The following is a 20,083-nucleotide window of genomic DNA, read 5'->3' on the forward strand; positions in this document are numbered from 1 at the left end:
AGGGCCGGTTCGGAGCTGGAGCTTGAAAAGCACCGGGTTTTCCTCTTCACACCGCAGCGGAGCAGCCTCTTAGCTCCGGAATCCGGTTCGTTTCAAGCACCAAAACATTGTCCGGCCAGAGCAAAAGCACCACATACGTCACGCTTACGTCAAGGCGGGGGCGGGGGCAGGGGCAGATCAACTCCTGAACAACAACAAAAAGCCCGCGTTTTATCCAGTTTGTACACAACGATGGAGAAACTTAACAAGAGTTTCAGAGTTTCTGCCATAGACTGTATATATAAAGGTTTCTGCTCATGGTGAAGCAACGTGTCTGCGTGTTAAGGTGGAACCTGAGCATTCACGTTGATCACCTCTCATTATAAATCTATAAAACTATAAATATTAAACTTTACTTCACGTGTTCATTTGAGAACAGCTGTTACATACCTGGGTGAATGTTACAGTTCATTTAAATCAGGGGTGGGGAACCTTTTTCCTCTCAAGGGCCATTTAAATGTTTTCAACATCCTCCGAGGGCCGTACAAATTATTGACCTCTGCTTTCAAGGCAGGTCACTCCACAGAGACTGCTCTCATTGCTGTCACTGAGGAACTGCACACTGCCAAAGCAGCATCCCTCTCCTCTGTCATCATCCTATTGGACCTGTCTGCTGCATTCGACACGGTGAACCATCAGATCCTCCTTCACACTCTCCAAGAACTTGGAGTTTCAGGCTCTGCACTTTCCCTCCTCACCTCATACCTCAAAGACCGTACCTACAGGGTAACTTGGAGAGGGTCAGAGTCCGACCCTTGTCAATTAACTACAGGGGTCCCTCAGGGCTCTGTTCTTGGTCTCCTCCTCTTCTCCCTGTACACAAACTCGCTCGGATCAGTCATTAGCCCGCATGGTTTTTCATACCACTGCTACGCTGACGACACCCAATTAATTCTGTCCTTTCCCCGCTCAGAGACCCAGGTCGTCGCACGCATCTCTGCTTGTCTAGCTCAGTGCTTCTCAAATGGGGGTACGCGGACCCCTAGGGGTACTTTGGAGTACTGCAAGGGGTACGTGAGATTTATTTTATGTTAATGGAAAAAAAAAACATAAATAATGCATTTAAACAAACTACTAATAGTAGATTAACTACTTTCTTCAAAAGTTTACAGTAATTCTGGATAATAAAATGGGAAAAATAAAGGGGGTGCTCTCTTTTCCTCTCCTTCTCCTGACAGCCCGTCAGTATCGTGCAGCTCGCTGAACCTGTAATAAGTGACCCGACAGTAAAGAATAAATATATTTATAACTAGTTTAGCTAGTTCCAAAGTAGATAAACTAGCTAAGTGTGTTAGGTCTAACTCTTAGTGTATTTAATTTTAATCCACTCAACGGTCCGTCACAGCGGCGGAGCTGTGATCATGCAGAGATGCGTGTTCTCCGTCAGCAGCAGCTGATCTCTGATCTCTCTCTCGCGTCCGGTTAGACTTCACTCGCGTCTATGTCCAAATCTATCAGATCTAGCTAGTTCTAGTTAATTATATGACTGCCTGCTTTGCTTATCAAAGGACACCTAAACAATAAGCGTTGCTTGGCAACGGCGTGTGGCCGCAAAGTATAGCGCAGCATTATGCATATGCATGTTTTTATGAGGGGTCAAAATCCCATGCTCATAAAATGCTCATATATTTTTTTCTCTTCATTCCCCACGCCCCAAAATAAATAAATAAATATACCAATTTTAGGAAAAGTAACAAAGTTTGAGCAGTGTTTTATATTAACAGAGTTACACATATTTCAAAACGCGAAGTGTAATAACTGCAGTGGCCTTCCTGTCACTGATAATGACAAAGATCCTCAGTGAAGCATAAGCCCATGTTTCTCACTACATTCTAAGTACAACTTATTAAAAAGATCAGTTCAATGCAACTAATGTCGTCTTAGTGTTATTGCATGATGTTCAAATTGGGTTGCCATGAATTATTGATGGATTGTAAACATTTCAAATGTAGCATAAGTGTTTCTCAGTTACAATGTTGTTGTTTTAATAAATCAGACACTGATGGTGCAGCACTGTAGGCTACTGTACCTCTTTATAGGCATTTTTTTCATTTTTTCCAAATTGTGTTTGCACTGATCAGGGGGTACTTGGCTGAATTTTTTATTCAAAAGGGGTACATTATTGAAAAAAGTTTGAGAACCACTGGTCTAGCTGACATCTCTCAGTGGATGTCTGCTCATCACCTCAAGCTCAACCTTGACAAGACTGAACTGCTTTTCCTTCCGGGAAAAGATTGTCCCACTCTTGACCTGACAATCAACATCGGCACCTCTGTTGTTACCCTGACTCAGACTGCAAGGAATCTGGGTGTGACCCTAGATAACAACCTGTCCTTCACTGCAAACATCGCTGCTACAACCCGTTGCTGCAGATACACGCTTTACAACATCAGGAAGATACGTCCCCAGCTGACCCAGAAAGCCACGCAGGTTCTGGTCCAGGCTCTCGTCACCTCACGCCTAGACTACTGCAACTCCCTCCTGGCTGGTCTACCTGCATGTGCCATCCGACCTCTGCAGCTCATCCAGAATGCAGCGGCTCGTCTGGTCTTCAACCTTCCTACATTTTCCCACACCACTCCGCTCCTCCGCTCCCTCCACTGGCTTCCGGTAACTGCTAGAATCCACTTCAAGACACTGGTACTTGCGTACCATGCTGCGAATGGATCTGGCCCTTCCTACATCCAGGACATGGTTAAACTGTACACCCCAGCGCGTGCACTATGCTCTGCATCAGCCAAACGACTCGCTGCACCCTCGCTGCGAGGGGGACCCAAGTTCCCATCAGCAAAAACACGTGGGTTTGCTATCCTGGCTCCAAAATGGTGGAATGAGCTCCCCATTGACATCAGGACAGCAGAAAGCTTACACACCTTCCGGCATAGACTGAAAACTCATCTCTTTCGACTCCACTTCGAGCGATAGAATTACTAACAAAGAACTGCTAACAGAGCACTTATATACTAATAAAGGACTGGCTTATCTATAGCCAGTTGAGTAGCACTTGAAATGTTTGGCTCTATGAAACCTGATGTACTTATATGATTCTGTTTTCTTCAAGGTTGTGTCTTCCTGGTCGAAATGTACTTATTCTAAGTCGCTTTGGATAAAAGCGTCAGCTAAATGCAATGTAATGTAATGTAATGCTTCAAAAAACTAAAGTCACAGCCCATTCATTTCTTCTTTCTTTCATGCTGTGCAAAGAAAAAGTAACCTCTTAATCCAGATATCTTACCATGACTGCATGCACGTGCACGGTTGTGGCATGACCACCAAAACAGAAAGATATGGACACAAGATATGTGCAAATGTATTTAGTTTCATATCCATGTGGAAATGATTTAAGTGGTGGGGGACCTAACCTCCTCTAGGGGGGGATTTTTAAATGTTGAAGTTAAAAGCATCAATCTGGTGCACTTTGAGAGCAACATAAAGAGATCTATGGATACATCCAGGGCCGCCCCTTGCCAACTTGGGGCCCCAAGCGACATTGTGAGATGAGGCCCCCCCCCTCCCAACCGACAGGAGTGAAAAAATGTTTTGCAAATATAATTCCTGTTTATTATTATTATCAACAGAGTTACTTTTTTATACAGTGAAGTAAATGGTAAATGTGCATGTATGTGGTTCAGTATGCGTTTACAGGTGAATACGTCAGCATTTCCTGCCAAATACTAGCCTCAAAAAGATTAAAATATAATTAATGCAATTATATTCTAATAATAATGATAATCATAATCAATTTAATAATAAAAATAATATATTGTTTTATTATAATATAGTTGTAATATAGTCAAGACAAAACATGCTTATGACATGCTCAAAAACTGATATTTCTTAAATCTGTATTCAAATGTAGTTCCCTCTGTCAGCAATGTATCAACAACTACACACACATTCCTATCAGTATTTCTCTGTGTTGTGGTTGACATGATGATGATTGCAGGAGTTATTCATTAAAAAATGAATAAAAGGGGAAAAAATGCTCCATGTTTTTTAGGCTGTAAACTTGAACTGTTATGTAAGACAACTAAACAGACAGTTTATCACTCTTCCTCCTGTACATTAGCAGATCAAAGGCATCACATACTTGAATGAATGGTAAATAAAGAATGCTGGAAATAACTGCATCTCCATTAACTGCAGAGACCTTCTTCATGTCATGAATTGCAGCTGATGTTTTAATATGGCAATTGGCAATTTGACTTTCGCAACATTCGCAAGTTGTACATTTGACTCATACAATAACCCACCTTCGAGTGATGCTCTAGTTTCTTGATGTTTTGTTTTTTGCGCCGGACTGAAACTGTCTTTTCACCGACATCTCTTCACCTGCACTAGTGGCCGTATCAAAGCCGTGATTGGTCAGATGTCGATTCATTGCAACGGTGTCGGGTTACAGACGTGCTCCCCTTGTCACCTCTCACTCTGAGGCCCATTCCCAAACCGCCCCCTACACCCTACCCCTACACCCTACCCCTCCATTTGCGCGTTCACGCGGAGGGTCCGCCATATTGAGGGCTGTTCCAAAGCAACGAGTGTGGAGGGGGAGTGGGCTATCAAGCCCTCAAACAGCGAGTCTGCAGTGGTGCTGACTTGAGACCGGTCTCTACCTGACCGGAGTCACGCTGTGTGTGTCCGTCAGGAAACACGCTGTTTACAAGTAGTTCCAGCAAACATCCACTGATAAATTGCGATGTTAACAACCTCATGTTTTTAACTTAGGATCATACCTGTGTTTAGTCTAGAAAAAGGTAAATGTGTGCATTTTATTATAAAGTTGTGTATATTTACAGACCGTTGCAAAAACTAAGAAGCTTATAAACATCAGGTTTAAAACTAAAAGAGCTTTGAAACACAATGAAAGATGTTTGGAGTTTTATTTGAGTTATTCATTTAAACTTTTTGTCTAAGAGATGCTGATTTGAAACCGTTGTTACATACAGTTACGGCATTTCCTGTTTCTGCCGGAGAGAGGGGAGGCCGTCCCAAAGCTTGCTGCTGTATTTACTCCCTCCATCTGACAGGAGGGAGCCTCGTTGAGCTGTGAGTGTGGCTACAGACGGAGTTCACTCCATCACGGAGGGGTAGGGTCGAGGGAGTGGTTTGGGATTGGGCCTCACTCTCGCGGGGGGTGCGCGGAGAACTGAGCGGAGAACTGCGCACAGCAGCTGAGGCCCTCTGAGCGGGGCCCCCTGCGCAAGGCGGGGCCCCATGCAGCCTGCGTGATTGGCCTGTAGGGAGGGGCGGCCCTGGATACATCTCTCAACACCCATATGAAATAGAACTGCAAGCAGATTTATTTTTCTTTATGGATATTTTACAAATCACTCCCCTTTTAAACTGTATTATTTTTATTTTTTTATTTTACTGTCATATAGCATTTTATATAGTAGTTTACTTTATTCTCTTATTTTTTTATAACTATAATGATCATATAAAGATGTGCCTTTACCTCACTGGTTGTAGAAAAAGCTTCTTATATTCGTTAGCATAGCTAGCTAACCAGATGCTAATAACAACAAAGTTATTGACTGTTTGATCAGTATGACAGATGAGCAGATCGCCACTGGGCTTTCAACTAAAGACACAGCCACGCAAAAACTGCAGCATGTGTACGGCTCCTTATGGGTTCTGCAATTTTTGAAATGCCGGAGCCGCGTTCTGGTGCTCTCTGTCAGAACTACACCCCTGTCAGACGAGACGTATACCACGTGATGACACGTTAGGCTTGTGTTGTGTTCAAGGACCCTGGCCTTGGCCAGGAAAAACAGGCACTCGCTTGTTTCATTCTTTTGCGGTCTAGATTTCTTAAATCTTTTTCTTTTTTGCGTGTGTTTATAAATTACCTCGAGGGCCGTACCAAATTGTCTCGCGGGCCGTATACGGCCCGGGAGACAATTTAAAACTGATTTAAATGAAAGATACAACGTTACTCCACACTCATGGTTCAGTCCACCTTAAGAAATAAGACCGACCTCGGAAGCAGTTGTGTTTTTAAAAAACCTTTATTGACACGAGTACACTTTTTTATAAGAATATAACTAAACCACAGAAATTACTCCGGAAAAGCTACAGATAGAGCCATAAGAAATGAATGCAACTGATTTCATCCGCGCGGTTTGGCTTTATGAAGCAGGCACGCAAACGGTTACGTCATGACGCAAAGGAGACGCAACGACGCATTACCAGTCGGACTCTGAGCGGTGTGAAAAAAGCCAGAGCTAAACCGAAGAACTGGTTCTGAACCTGAAAAGCTCTAGCACGGAGCTTGAACCGGAGTTGCGTTGGTGTGAATGAGGTATGAGTGAGTAGGCCAATGTAACAAATTATTGAGGTGCAGTTCCTATAATGGCAACAAGATGCTGGCTCAATGAAAACCGGTGGTTTGAAGGTGGTTGGGCAAAACCCTTACTTCTCACTTTAAACACATTTGGTCACACTTTTCTTTCTGTAGTGAATGTAATATAAATGTATGTTTTGATGTGATGTATTATAATTGTTCCATTAACAGCCTAATAAGCAGTGGTGGAGGAAGTAATCAAGTGATTGCATAAGGTAAAAACAGAACTCACTATTCTCAATTACAAGTATAATTCCTCCTGTTTTGCTTGGACAGTAGCTCTTTTGTAAGTGGCCACGGATAATAGCATCTTCTAAATAAATAAATGTAAAATGTCATGGTAAAAATATTCATTTTGGGGATGTGTGACAGGTATCTTTCTCAATCTGTCAAATGTTGTGCCGTGATTTTTTCTTCTTGCTTATCCCACCAGAGCTGCTTCATAGGCCTCACCGCCCAGATGTGTGTGTCACACATAAGCCTTACATATGTCCACAGAGAATAACTGCCATCAATAAGGAAACATCCATTGGTTATAATATCAGTCAAGATAATATAAACAATTAAATTAATCAGAATACAAAATCTAAATGATAGATTATCCCTGCACTCACTCTTCTGTGTTATCAGGAGTAATCTTAGAATCCTTCCTTGCGAATTAAAACTAATCATGCAATCTTCTTCTACCCCTCACTGACCATTATCCACCTAGCATCATTCCGTGCCACTGTTTTAGAAGCAGCTTCAGTTTAAGGTCCAATACCTGTGTCCACCATCCTCTTTCCAACACCTGACCCTGGACATCAGCTCCAGCTCTGCTCCACCTTCCACATCAGCATACATAAGTAAAAAAAAAAACCTCTCCCTCTCGAGCTCTGGACAAGCAGCTCACTTCAGGCTGCAGTCTCTCTGAACCATCATTTACAGTCATTAGGCAAGAATAAGCTCTGTATCACAGGAGCCCACCAGCATCCAGTTTAACCCAGCACAATTAGCACATCCGTTGGAGTAGAATTACCCTGTAAAATGAGAATGTGCCGGACAAAAGAGGCAGGAGAGTTGGAGTTGAAAAAAGAGGGTAAGTGTGAGGAAAAGGGGGAGAGGAGGAGAAGTAAGGGAGGACAGGGAGAGATTAAAATTGTTTGAATTGGGTCCACGCTCGCCCCATTCATCTGGTATTCTGTTCAAATCAGGGCTTTTGTTCGGCCTGGCGTAAAGTAGTGTCAATCATCTCGACCCGGTTTTGTAGAATGGGGAAACTTATTATGAATTTGCTCCTGCAAATAATGAGGACTACCCCCTGCCTGCTCTCCCTTTTCCCTCCTCCTTCACCCCCACCCCCACCCCCCCCCCCAAGCCACCTCTCCTCTCTCCCCCCTTGCCTCCACCCCCATATCAATGCTGCAGAATAGGCAATAGAGAGTGAAGTTAGCAATCTCAGGGCCACTCGCACTCTGGACCCACATCAAAGTGACAGAGACGTCCAATCAGATTTGTCTTACAGGCATTACATGATGAATATGGTGCGGCCGTAGCACAAAAGCGCCTTTGTGTCTCCTCCTAGCAGAGACTATTCACAGCCCGCCACAGCCAGCCAGAGTGGAAGTAAATGGCCAAAAGGGCCCAGGCCAAAAAAAAGCACCCAAACTTGTGCAGCACAATGGCCCATGCAAATCACAGCCCCCACCTCCTCCACCCTAGCACACATCCCCAACTCTTCCATCCCTCCACCCTTCAGGCCTGAGCTCGGTTCCTCCTCTGCTGGGTCGTCTGAAGTTTAGGGCCTATTCACTCAGAGGTGTCAGTTAAAAGTGCTGAGCTGCACGCATTCAAACGTTCATTTGAAAAGAGAAAGATTTCTTTTTTTAGAAAGATAGAAGAAAAAAGTCGAATGACTGACTTTTTTGTCAGAAAGTAAGAGTGACTTGGCGGCTGTGGGGATGGCTTCTGTTTAGTAACCCTTTTGCTGTTAGGATTTCCAGCACACTGGATGACATGTGTTTACATTGAGAGAAATTATCAAACGAATTGTGATCGACCCTATTTGGCACAAGGAAAGGACATATTGAGCTCTGTATGTTCCTTTAGCACACTGATAAATATTACACCTCAGTGCATGACTTTGATTTTAACTGCAGAACCTCCAACGCAGATGTGCAGTGCAATAGATAAAACGTGTATGTACATCTCTGGAACATCTAGGGGGCGTCTGATTGAAATCATAGAAACGTATCTATCAAGAATGTCCAGTTATGAGCTCTACTACATCAGGGCAGATTGTAGTCAAGTCACCAATTCACGAGTCCAAGTCACTCTCGAGTCCCCACTCTTCAAGTCCGAGTCCAAGTCCGAGTCACCTAGGGAGAGTCGTAGTCGAGTCCGAGTCCAAGTCCGAGTCACCCAAGGAGTGTCCGAGTCCGAGTCGAGTCCGAGTCACCATTACCTGTGTTCGAGTCCGAGTCCAAGTCCGAGTCACCCAAGAAGAGTCCAAGTCAAGTCCGAGTCACAAGTCTTCATGTATTAATCTTAGTGGATATATGTGTTGAAATGTAGCTGTAGCTCCTCTACATTGCTTTTAATAATATCACAATGTCCAACAACCAATAAGTGAACGTTTAAATGATATCAATAAAGATTAAGCCCCAGAAAGCACATTGCTACTTAGCATGCACAATGACGACATTCTGCATGTTAAGTAGCCATGTGCTTTCATGTTATCGGCTGAATCTTTCCTTATTGATTTGATCACATTACTCTGATGAGTGTTCAATACAGCCTACCTATATATATATATATGAACTCCATCGAGTAATGTGTTATGGAGCCTCCGTAACGGAGATCATTTTCAGTCTCTAATTTTCACGTTCATTGTAGGCTAGGGCTAGGCTACTCATCATCTGCAGTATCACCAAGGACATGTATAGCTTTTTAACAGTATATATATAGACAATAAAACTGCACTTGGTCCCTAGAATGTGATATCAACCCCTACCTCCATCTAACCCGACATCTTAAAACCTTTGTGGAGTCAATTTAGTGGCTAACGTTAACGTGGGTTAGCAAGCTAACAATAGCATTTCTACTTACTTTTCTGGGTGCCGCCGTGAAAGGTGTCGATTGAAATTCGACGTTGTCCCAGTCTTCTCTTCTATCTTCTGTCCACATAATGTGCATTTTGCGCTGCTCTTTCCCAATATGGAAACGAAATCTTTAAAAGCATACAGCACGATGCGGGGTGTGTCTCTGGACATCTTTAGACTGGTATAGCAGCGGGGGCGCGCCCAGTACGTGAACTCGCCTCGCAGGTGCACACGCCAGGACACAGAGGACATCAGACTCCAGAGAAAACTTGCTCGAGTCCGAGTCCAAGTCCGAGTCATCCAAGGAGTGTCCGAGCCGAGTCCGAGTACGAGTCATCATTACCTGTGTTCGAGTCCGAGTCCAAGTCATCGTGCGTGAGAATTCCCGAGTCCGAGTCGCGTCAATCAGTGCGCGAGTCCGAGTCAAGTCACGAGTCCCGAAAATCGGCACTCGAGTCCGACTCGAGTCCGAGTCCAGGACTCGAGTACTCCATCTCTGCATCAGGGTAGTACAACCATCTGCACTGGTTCAAGTGTCAGTTCCTGCTGTGCTCTTGCTGTGTTGGCTTTTTAGGAAAAGTACAACTATTGCTGAATAAAGAAGAGAAAAAAAAGCTTAGGCAGCATCTGGAGTATCCCCAAGTTCAGCAGGGAGAGAAAAGACTAGAAGCTTTACATTTAAAAGGACAATATTATAATGGCTCAAACCCAATAAACCTGCAGTTACTGACCATAACTTCATATAGGGCAAAAAGGGGAATGGCAGCAGCAGTGATTAGTAGAAAATAGTCATTGTCCATAGAACCTTTTCCATAAAGGAGCTTCCTCAATCAGCTGCACGGGCCTCTCTGTGTGTGTGTGTGTGTGTGTGTGTGTGTGTGTGTGTGTGTGTGTGTGTGTGTGTGTGTGTGTGTGTGTGTGTGTGTGTGTGTGTGTGTGTGTGTGTGTGTGTGTGTGTGTGTGTGTGTGTGTGTGTGTGTGTGTGTGTGTGTGTGTCTAAATCAGTTCAGCACGTTTTCTGTCTATGTCCAATAGAAGGGTGGCTGTACCTCCGCTTAAACATTAACACCTCTGTAAGCATTGCTCAAGGTTGTGCCACATCTCTTCATTCATCATCACTGTGCTGCTTGTGGTCATCCCTTCTTCTTTGTCTGAGCCGTACTTATCCTATCCTATATGTTTATCGTGGCTGTGGCTCCGTTTTAAAAGAGCAATTGTAGGTTGGTATGTTTTTTAATATTTGTATTAGTTTAAGGCAAGGCAAGTTTGTTTATATAGCACCTTTCAACACAAGGCAATTCAAAGTGCTTTACAAAAATGAAAGACATTAAGAGCAATAATAAACATAATAAAATGGCATCTAAAAACACTCATTTAAAAGCAAAGATATATAAAACATGAATAACAAAGGTACAGTGCAGCGTGAGATATGAATAGTTCAATTAAAAGCAGCAGCAAAAAGAAAAGTCTTCAGCCTGGATTTAAAAGTAGTCAGAGTTGCAGCGGACCTGCAGGTTTCTGGGAGTTTGTTCCAGATATTTGGAGCATAATAACTGAACGCTGCTTTACCATGTTTAGTTCTGACTCTGGGGACAGAAAGCTGACCAGTCCCTGAAGACCTGAGAGATCTGGATGGTTCATAATTTAGCAGGAGGTCAGAAATGTATTTTGGGCCTAAACCATTCAGTGCTTTATAAACCAGCAGCAGTATTTTGAAATATATTCTTTGACACACAGGAAGCCAGTGTAAAGACTTCAGAACAGGAGTGATGTGATCCACTTTCTTAGTGTTAGTGAGGACTTTAACATCTGTCTGCAAAAAATAAATGTATGGTGAATTTGCATTCCAGTTCATTTGTGTGGAAATGTGTTTTGTCTCCCAAAGCCAATTAAAACACGTTTTTGTCTTGTAATAATTGTGATGTTTAAAGAATCAGAGACCAAGGTCTGGTTGTTGTTAAGTAATGCATGGTGAGATAAATGATACCGTTCTTGATGCACCTGTTGCTCTACATGTAATGTGGCTCTGGGCTTTAGGATGAGGCCGGCAGGCACATCTTCCAGTTTCTGAATGTATAACTTCAGCAACTTTTCTATAGCCATTCTGATTCAGTATTGTTATCTACTTCAATGTCAACACAGCTGAGAAAAATGATGTAATTGACTAAATTAAATAAACATAATTTTTTTAGATTTGACCTTCCATGAGTCATGTGTTTTGATATTATGTTAAAGTCATTCCAGATCATATGATCAAGAGTTATGCTCTTGTGACTTCAAACAAATCAAACAAATGTCCTTCTGGAAATTCATTAATCTCATCAAACCTTTTTTCTTTTTTGGCTTATTTGCAAAGACCATGATGTAGAACTGCTGGTAAAAAAAAGAAAAACAATGTGTCAACACCAAAGCAACCATTAAGACGATTGACCACTTGAGCTCCTTTGTTGGTGCAAGTCACCCCAGCTGTAAATGTGATACCCAGAGGTGTTGAAAAGTCATCTATTATATTAAATATGAAGGTGTTTCAGAGGTGGAGCCTTTAAATTGAGGCGTTTTACAAGTGAACATTCAATAAGTAGGAATTGGTACAATTGATGGACCAACACAAATAATATTCAAAAATAATTTGATCTGCTAGCTCACATTTTAGTGCAGTTGAACAACAAACAAACAATATAGTTTTATTTATTTATTTGCTAATTTCTGATGCTTTATTTCCAAATGAATGATCCCTACATGCTGAAAGAAAACAGTTGTGTTATTAGTGGCAGTTAGACTGTTATCATGTAAATATTGTCTACGTCTGAAATTATTAATGTCGTGTCTACACACAGTGATAAACCTTTTTTGCCGAGGGCGTCACAACATGAAAGAAACGAAGTTTGAACACTAGAATTATTTCAGCAACTAGCAATTTACGCACACACTGAAATGATTGACGGCCTCTTGTTCAGACGAAAGGCTTAAAAATCCATGAGCACTCTTATGACTGCATGCAGAGCAACAGATGACCCTTCACCACCCCACTCTTGCCAGTTTAGTCCTATACTAAATGCTGGGTTTGTGTGCATTTGGCGTTTCCATGGTTTACGCATCATGGCTTCGCGAAAGAAAACCTATGCATAAATGAGCTGCATGTGATTGATTTCACCATTGGATTACGCCAAAATTAACATCGCCCTTATGTATTGTCAGAGTGAAAATGAGCCACGGACAAGATGAAATGAATACATCAATTTTCGCCCTCTCCCTATGGCTGAGGAGAAAATTGCAAATCCATCTTAGAAGACAAGAGACAAGTGCGTATTTCACTTTGTGCCCTGGCCTCTGCCTGACTCTGAAGGACATCAGAACTTTCAAAATTATTATAATGGAGCAGCGGGGTATTTGTCACCAACATTGATGTGTCTTTGAGACTCCGAGTGACGTAGAGGGTTATAAAGCAGAGCGTAATTAATGTCATTTATCACTTGTTGGATTTTGACACTGCTTTCACCGACGGGGCTCACATACGCGAGCCATTAACCAATGGGAGCGCTCGAGCCCCTTTGTCACCGAGTAAAGGCACGTGGCTCACACCTGCAGTGTGTGTGTGTGTGTGTGTGTGTGTGTGTGTGTGTGTGTGTGTGTGTGTGTGTGTGTGTGTGTGTGTGCGCGCGCGGGCGCGTGTGTGCGCGCGCGTGCGTGTGCGCGTGCGTGTGTGTGTGAGATGACTGTGGCACACTTTCAGATACAAAAATAAATATAACTTTTGTATAAGATTTCAGAAGTTCTGCTGTCCTGACCCACCACTTTATTATATATGTGTGTTGTATTTATGTTGACTGATATAATGTTGCCTATTTCAGTATTTGAATACTATAATAATATGTTTAATCGGCCTCTCTTGTTCCCAATGTTCCACTCCCACAGAGAGCACCAGGTGAAATTAAACTCGTTATTTTTCGTTCTGCCTCGCTGAATTTAGCATCAGTGTTTAATTACAATGGAAGATCTTCTATAATTGGCATAATGAGGCGCAAAGGCTCACACAATAGCGCTCACAATGTGGTGTTGTGCTCCCCATTTTGCAGGAGACGGGCTTTTTGCTTGGGCTGTGTGCTCCATGAAAAACACAGTTGGGGATACAACTAGTCTACAACCCCAGGTTTTATTTAGATTGATCTCAATCGGGCAATAAGAATTTTGACCCCTCTTATTGTCTCGCTGACTTTCCCGGGCCGTATTTCAAAGTGTCTATACCCTTTGAGAGGAGTGAATTGCAGCCCCTCTCCCCCCTCCCTCTTTCACTACGCTCCATGCGCTCTGGGCTATTGGGTAAGGGCAGAGTACGCAAAAGAAACAATGCAATGCATGAAACGTAATATTAATCTCCCCGTCCTGAATGCAGACAAAGCGCTATAATGGTTATTGAGTGCTCACTCAGCTGCGCAATTTCCCCCCGTGTGCCCATGCAAGTCGGGAAAAGGTCATGCAGGGGCTCTGAATAGAAGAGAAGCTCTCTGGTTTGCTCAATTACCGCCACCCCCCCCCCCCCCCCCCACTCCTCACACATCTGAGCACAAACGTGTGCAATATCAACTGAAGAACCAAACCAATACAAAAGCATATCATATAAATAGATTCATATTTATTTATAAAACTTGTTTTACACAAAATATATCTGTTCAAATCAAATATTTACATTTTAGGCTAAAGGAAATGGAGAACAAGTGCATACATTGATAAAGGTCTCCTTACCACTTCTTATAAAAAACAAACAACACTACTGTCACAGGTAGTAGCCTTGATATTGCTGTCCATTCACTCACATGCCAACTCACTGCCTCACTGACAGCCGGCTCGCACAACACTGTCAGCGAAAGTGTCAGTGGCTGTTGATCAAGAACATTGTTTGTTTGACTCAGTTGTACAAAAATATGTCTTCATGTTAAAATAATACGTTGTATGATACACTTTTGAAAGAAACAATGTTCATCAGTGGAAAAGTCTGTCATCTTTGTTGTGCCTTCCCACAGACGTGGCAGCTGAGGAAGGCAGTCTGCTCTGATGAAACACTCATAAGTCTCAGCAGAGCATGCTGTGTCACGTATTAATTGCACTTATTCAAACATAACACCAACATTTCTTTACTTCCACGCGCTGACGTGAAGTCCAAACTCCCTCCTGCTTGCTCCTTCAGGTTCGTCGGTTCATGCTCAGGGCTCCCTCTCTCTCACTTCCTTTCTCTCTCGCTTTCTTACTATTGCTTTGCTCCTGCAGAAGCAGCCCGGGTGAGGGAGGGAGGCAACAGATCACTTCCAAGCACTGAGGGCGAGACTGATCTGAAGCCATTACCAAGTCTTTGTCAGCATTTCTGAAATAAGTCAGCCGCTTTTACGCACAGACGCTGCTGTGTGTTCATGATGCTGTCCGCCTCAGTACCGGTCGAACCAGGTCGTAAAGTCCAACAGCTCCTGCTCCTCAGAGCTCAGAGGCTCATAGCTGCCTTCGTCTGATGAGTAGGCGGAGTGAGGCGACTCAGGTTCGGCGGAGTAGCTGTTGGAGATTGCAGGGGATGGCAACCCGCATTGGAAAGCAGCAGACACAGCGTCATGTTCGTCCAGGAGTTGCTGCAAAGCCCTGATGTACTCCACCGCAGACCTCAGGGTCTCCACTTTGCTCATCTTCTTGTTGGCAGCGCCGTTTGGCACGTGCTGACGCAGCGTCTGGAAGCCCATGTTGACTTGTTTGACCCGGTTCCTCTCTCTTTCGTTCCGCCGCGCCACAGCCACGGGCTGTTGCTGAGGGATGGAGTAGCCCAGCCCGTTGAAGCTCAGACGCCGCTTGCAGCGCAGGAGCTCCGGCGACTCGGAGCGCTGTCTCTTCAGCACCTTGGTTTTACTCTGGAAGTCAGCAGCGGTGCTTGGGTCATCGCAGTCCTGGGCCGGCGCGTGCAGGCTCAGGCTTTGGTGCCTTTCGGTAAGTCCAAAGGAGAATGCAGTCTGCGTGGTGGTGATGGTTGTAGTTTCCATCTCGCTGACAGTTGTTACAAGTGATGGATGCAGAGAGCGAGCGCAGCCTCTAACAGTGGGACCAAAGAGTGGGAAGGGTTGGCAGTGTACAGCTCTCGTGTCCTTCGCGTGGGGACCGTGTGGCTAACTCTAGTCCAAGTCTCTCTTGACTGCTTACTCCACGAGCCGGTCTGACCCAAACTTTGGCAGCACTCCTCTTTTTCAACACGCGCCCCCAACACACACCCCACCCACCCCTTTTCGGAGACGCACGCTTCGTCGCGAGGCCCCGCCCCCGCTGTGTGATTCTTCTGCACGCCGACTCCCCCGGGCCAGGCGCGTGGCTCCGGGAGCTCAATAAACAATCCCGAGCTTTCACTGCCCAGGGAGCACGCGCTGGGCTCATTTACATTCCAATGTCTCTAACTTGAAGGCCCATTGGTCGATTCAAACGGCCTGCAACCGTGCGAAAAGAAAGAAAGGCAAGGCAAAAAAAAAGACGGAGAAAGAAGGAAAAAAGAAGAGAGAATAAAAAAAAAAGTGAATGGTTTGGTTCTTTGAAATGCCTTTTGAATTTGACAATGTACCCCTGGCAAGTCTTCAAATTATCAGTCTTCCCCCCTCGGCCATCTTTCTCCTCCAGTTCTTTACAATCACAAATACCAAGGACGCTCTCTCCTGTATCCAGGCTACAGCTTTGCAGAGCTAAATACACTGCAAGCGTGTCTCTGAGCACAATAATTGGCAATTATAAAGCTCGTAAGGACGCATGTTTATGACATGTAGGCGTTGAAAGAGCATATAACACTTAAATCTTTAAACTCCCGCTGTTGTTGTAGACAGGTGGAAAGTATTCATCAAGTCTACATCTATACAACTGTAACATCCATTATGCAAACTATTTTACGCACATGGGGAACACAAAGTCTGAACTAGATGCACTTGTGCATAATTTCAGCACCACATCGGACTGGACAGCATAGTCTAGTTTTAGTTCAGTTTCTGCCGAGCCGAGTAGCACAACTTGTTTGATCAGAAATAGTTTCATCCAGTATTGTCAAAAGAACTTCCATATACGTTTCGTCTGGAAAAAAAGAGTCTCCTTAACAGCGACGTCTAGGACCGAGGAAGTCTGTGTGGAGACAGTAGTCCATATATATATGTCACCAGCGGCCTCTGGTGGCAGAAAAAGGCAATTACTTCCTGCAAATAATCTGTTTTGTTGTGCACTATTTAGGAAGAGAGAGGGGGATTCCCTGACAGATAGTGGTAAACACGGTGGTTTACAAGACATCACCAGTTAATCTCAATAAAAAAAGTCCAAACATTATCTGTTATTCAGTTGTCATTATCCACAACAAAATACACCTATCATAGACAGGAATATTACTACAATACTGGGGGAATCACACATTAAATAATCTATTGTGCCTACTCTTCCAAGCTTTTGAATCATAGGAAAGTTACAATCACAATAACTTATAGTTTTGAAGAAATCACATACTCACACCATCTGTTTTCCTACATATTTTAAATCTGCCCACAATGAAGATCTTTCACTTCTTATGATTAAATGATTAAGAGTCAAACTTTTGTTTGATATAAAATATTCCCCTAATTTTGGTTTTGACAAAAAAAATGTTAAACAATAGTCTTCAAACTTGAATTAATGGTTACTTTAAATACAGTGAACATGACACATTGAAAAGAGAATGTCATACTTTGTGTTTTTATTTATTCATGTTTTAAGGTGTGAGTCATGTGTATTGTTTGTTCTCTTGGAAACATATGTTAACTGTGTAATATACAATTGTATAGGCTTATGTGCTTTTACTGATTATTTCAATTTGTAGAGTTTTGTATGATAATCCCCATTTCCAATCTCTTATATTCTCTGTCTGGCTGACAGCAGAGGGCGCTGAGTTCAAATAAAAGTGAAAATCTAAATCTTGAAAAGGCATCTTCCTGGTCGAATGTACTTATTGTAAGTCGCTTTGGATAAAAGCGTCAGCTAAATGCAATGTAATGTAATGTAATGCATCTCCCTCCCCTGATACTACATATGAACCAGATTCTGATAAAGCTGTCAATGTCTTAACATGTACTAAAAATAAAGAAAAAAATAAACCGGATGAGGAATTCTAATGTATGCTGCATTGTTGTGCTTTCATGTGACACAAATAATGTAGAATGCCAAAACACTATCTCAAAACAAAATGACTTAATGTTAGAAACAAACAAAGTGGTGACTGTATCTGGAAAACATGCTTTACTTCTTGACATTGTGAAATCAATATCCAATAGCACTCATGGTTTTACCGGGAAATTATTCTTTGTTAGCCAACAATGAGTCACGTGCAGTGTGTGTGTGTGTGTGTGTGTGTGTGTGTGTGTGTGTGTGTGTGTGTGTGTGTGTGTGTGTGTGTGTGTGTGTGTGTGTGTGTGTGTGTGCGTGTGCGTGTGCGTGTGCGTACCTGAATTAAGTTAAAATTAAATAATAGGCAAAGATATAAAATAAATGCATATCCAAAAGGATTGCTTATATATATATTTTGCAATGACATTTGTAAAGCCATCAAATTCCATATGTCTTATCGTATCTCAGATGAACTACTATTGTTTTTCCTGAAGTCTCGCCCTCATACAGAAATACAAACACACCATTTCAAGCTTAAGCCGGACAAAGTGTTATAAATAGGTAAGGGTGTGGCTGTTTATGAAAATATTAGCGGGTTATATGAAATGCACTGGAACTGCAGCGTCATTGTTACGTGCCGCAGTTGGTGCTTGTGTGTGTGTGCTTGTGTGTGTGTGCTTTTGTGTGCGTCTCTCTCTCTCTCCCCCTGATTGTCTCCAGGTGCTCCCAATCCCCAATCAGGGCCTCCATAAAGGACCTGAGGAAGGCTGCAGTGGTCTCTCTCCTTCTCCTCTGGCTGCATCGTGTGCAGCATGTCTCTGTGTGAGGCCTGTGTTCTTGTGAATTGTTAGGAGATGTGCTCCAGTTTACCTTTTTGTGTATTGTTTATTTTAGTTTGCTTTGCAATTTGGCTGGTGAGCCCTTTTTCTTTTTACATCACTTTGTGGCTTCAGAAGACAGTTTCCTCTCCTTTTTCTCTCGCCCGGTTATTTTGGTGTTTTGTTACTTCCCTTTGTACCTCTAGTTAGGAGGGAACGTAACAGTCATACAACAGCCATCATTTCTATAAACATGCAGGTAAGAGAGAGATAAGAGTGGATAGGTCAGTGTGTGTGACGGTGTGTCAATGCCACAGAGAAAGAGAGATAGATACAGAGAGAGCAAGATGAAAGAGACTGGAATTTCAAGTAAAAAGGTCCTTTTGAAAACAATAAAAGTTTAACTCTATTTGTTCTTTTTTCGTACATTAATTTCCCTCTGACGTGTCATTAAAACGTTTTTACTCATATATTTTGTTAAGGTCGCATTGGATAGTAGAAAATGTTCTCAGAGCAAAACAGTTGCTCGCGTCACATAATCTACTTCCTGTTCTTCAGCACAATATTCCATATTTACAGATGAGTTAATATGTATGATATTGCATTCTGAATAAAAGTGTGAAATAGGTTATGGTTCCTCCATGTGGTCGTTCAATAACCGCACTGCATGCTTCATGAGCGCCCCATGTTTTCTACAGGGGCAGTTTTTCCAATGAGCAGTAAAAAGGAAGTGCTCCATTAAAGTGTGTATCATTTCCTTATTCCTGACACATGCATACTTGGGCTGTAGGCATGCACGATATTTCTTAAACAGTGTTAGACTAATGCATGAGCATTAAACGCAGCCTGCGGTCAAAACACAGCCAGACAATAAAATAAACTCTCCCCTAGAAGTAAGTAAAGAGAAGTATGCTATAACTGACCTTTAGCATGCAAACTAATGCATCACACAGGACCTGACCATGTCTGGATAAGACCCAAGAGTGGGAGGATAACATCTCAATTGTGCTTTCTTGTGCATGGAAGTTAACAAATGGTAGAAAGAGGAAGTGCAATGTCCGGAGCAATCTTTTTTTGTATATTATACTAAAGTTCATGTCGTGAAATAAGGGAGTCCCCACTGCACTCTCACTCACCGTATGGTATTAATATTCTGTCTCATTCAAAGACAGGAAACAACCTCACACCTGCAGGAGTCTGACTCTGAAAGTCCCACCTTACACTTCAGCACACTGCACAACTGTTACATACTATGGAGCATTCAGTGGTGGAGTCTTGTGTCACAATTCACTGGAATATTGATGGGTTGGTTTCATGTGACAACAATACCTCACCAAAAGTACAGGTCAGAGCAGGTGGAGCTCATTGCCTCTGCTTATTTACTGAAAATGTAACCTGGTGTGGGCCTTAAAGCTTATCAACATATGAAAATGCAGTTTACTGGTCTGATTTCAAACTCTCCAATTTAACACTCTTGCATTTTCATATATAAAATATAAGATGTACTTGAATTCAATAAAGAGAGATGTGTCTTGTGTTTTCAAATATGACATTTATGTATGGATTTTGAGTCATCTGGTAACTAGACAGCTATTGAAAGAAAATTAGACTTTTCAAAAAATAAGCTACTGAATTATCATGACAATATTTAGATAAAATAGATATAAAGG

General features: G+C 42.7%; 1 protein-coding gene across 1 annotated transcript; it reads right to left on the minus strand.

The window, feature by feature from the left end:
- Nucleotides 1-14,080: 14,080 nt before the first annotated feature.
- On the minus strand, nt 14,081-15,654 carry ascl1b (achaete-scute family bHLH transcription factor 1b). Its single transcript, XM_034215956.1, has one exon. It carries the CDS (start codon nt 15,477-15,479, stop codon nt 14,883-14,885), a length of 597 nt encoding a protein of 198 aa, XP_034071847.1. The 5' UTR covers nt 15,480-15,654; the 3' UTR covers nt 14,081-14,882.
- Nucleotides 15,655-20,083: the final 4,429 nt, after the last annotated feature.

The sequence above is a fragment of the Gymnodraco acuticeps genome, unplaced genomic scaffold (genome assembly GCF_902827175.1).
Source record: "Gymnodraco acuticeps unplaced genomic scaffold, fGymAcu1.1, whole genome shotgun sequence".
Taxonomy (NCBI): domain Eukaryota; kingdom Metazoa; phylum Chordata; class Actinopteri; order Perciformes; family Bathydraconidae; genus Gymnodraco; species Gymnodraco acuticeps.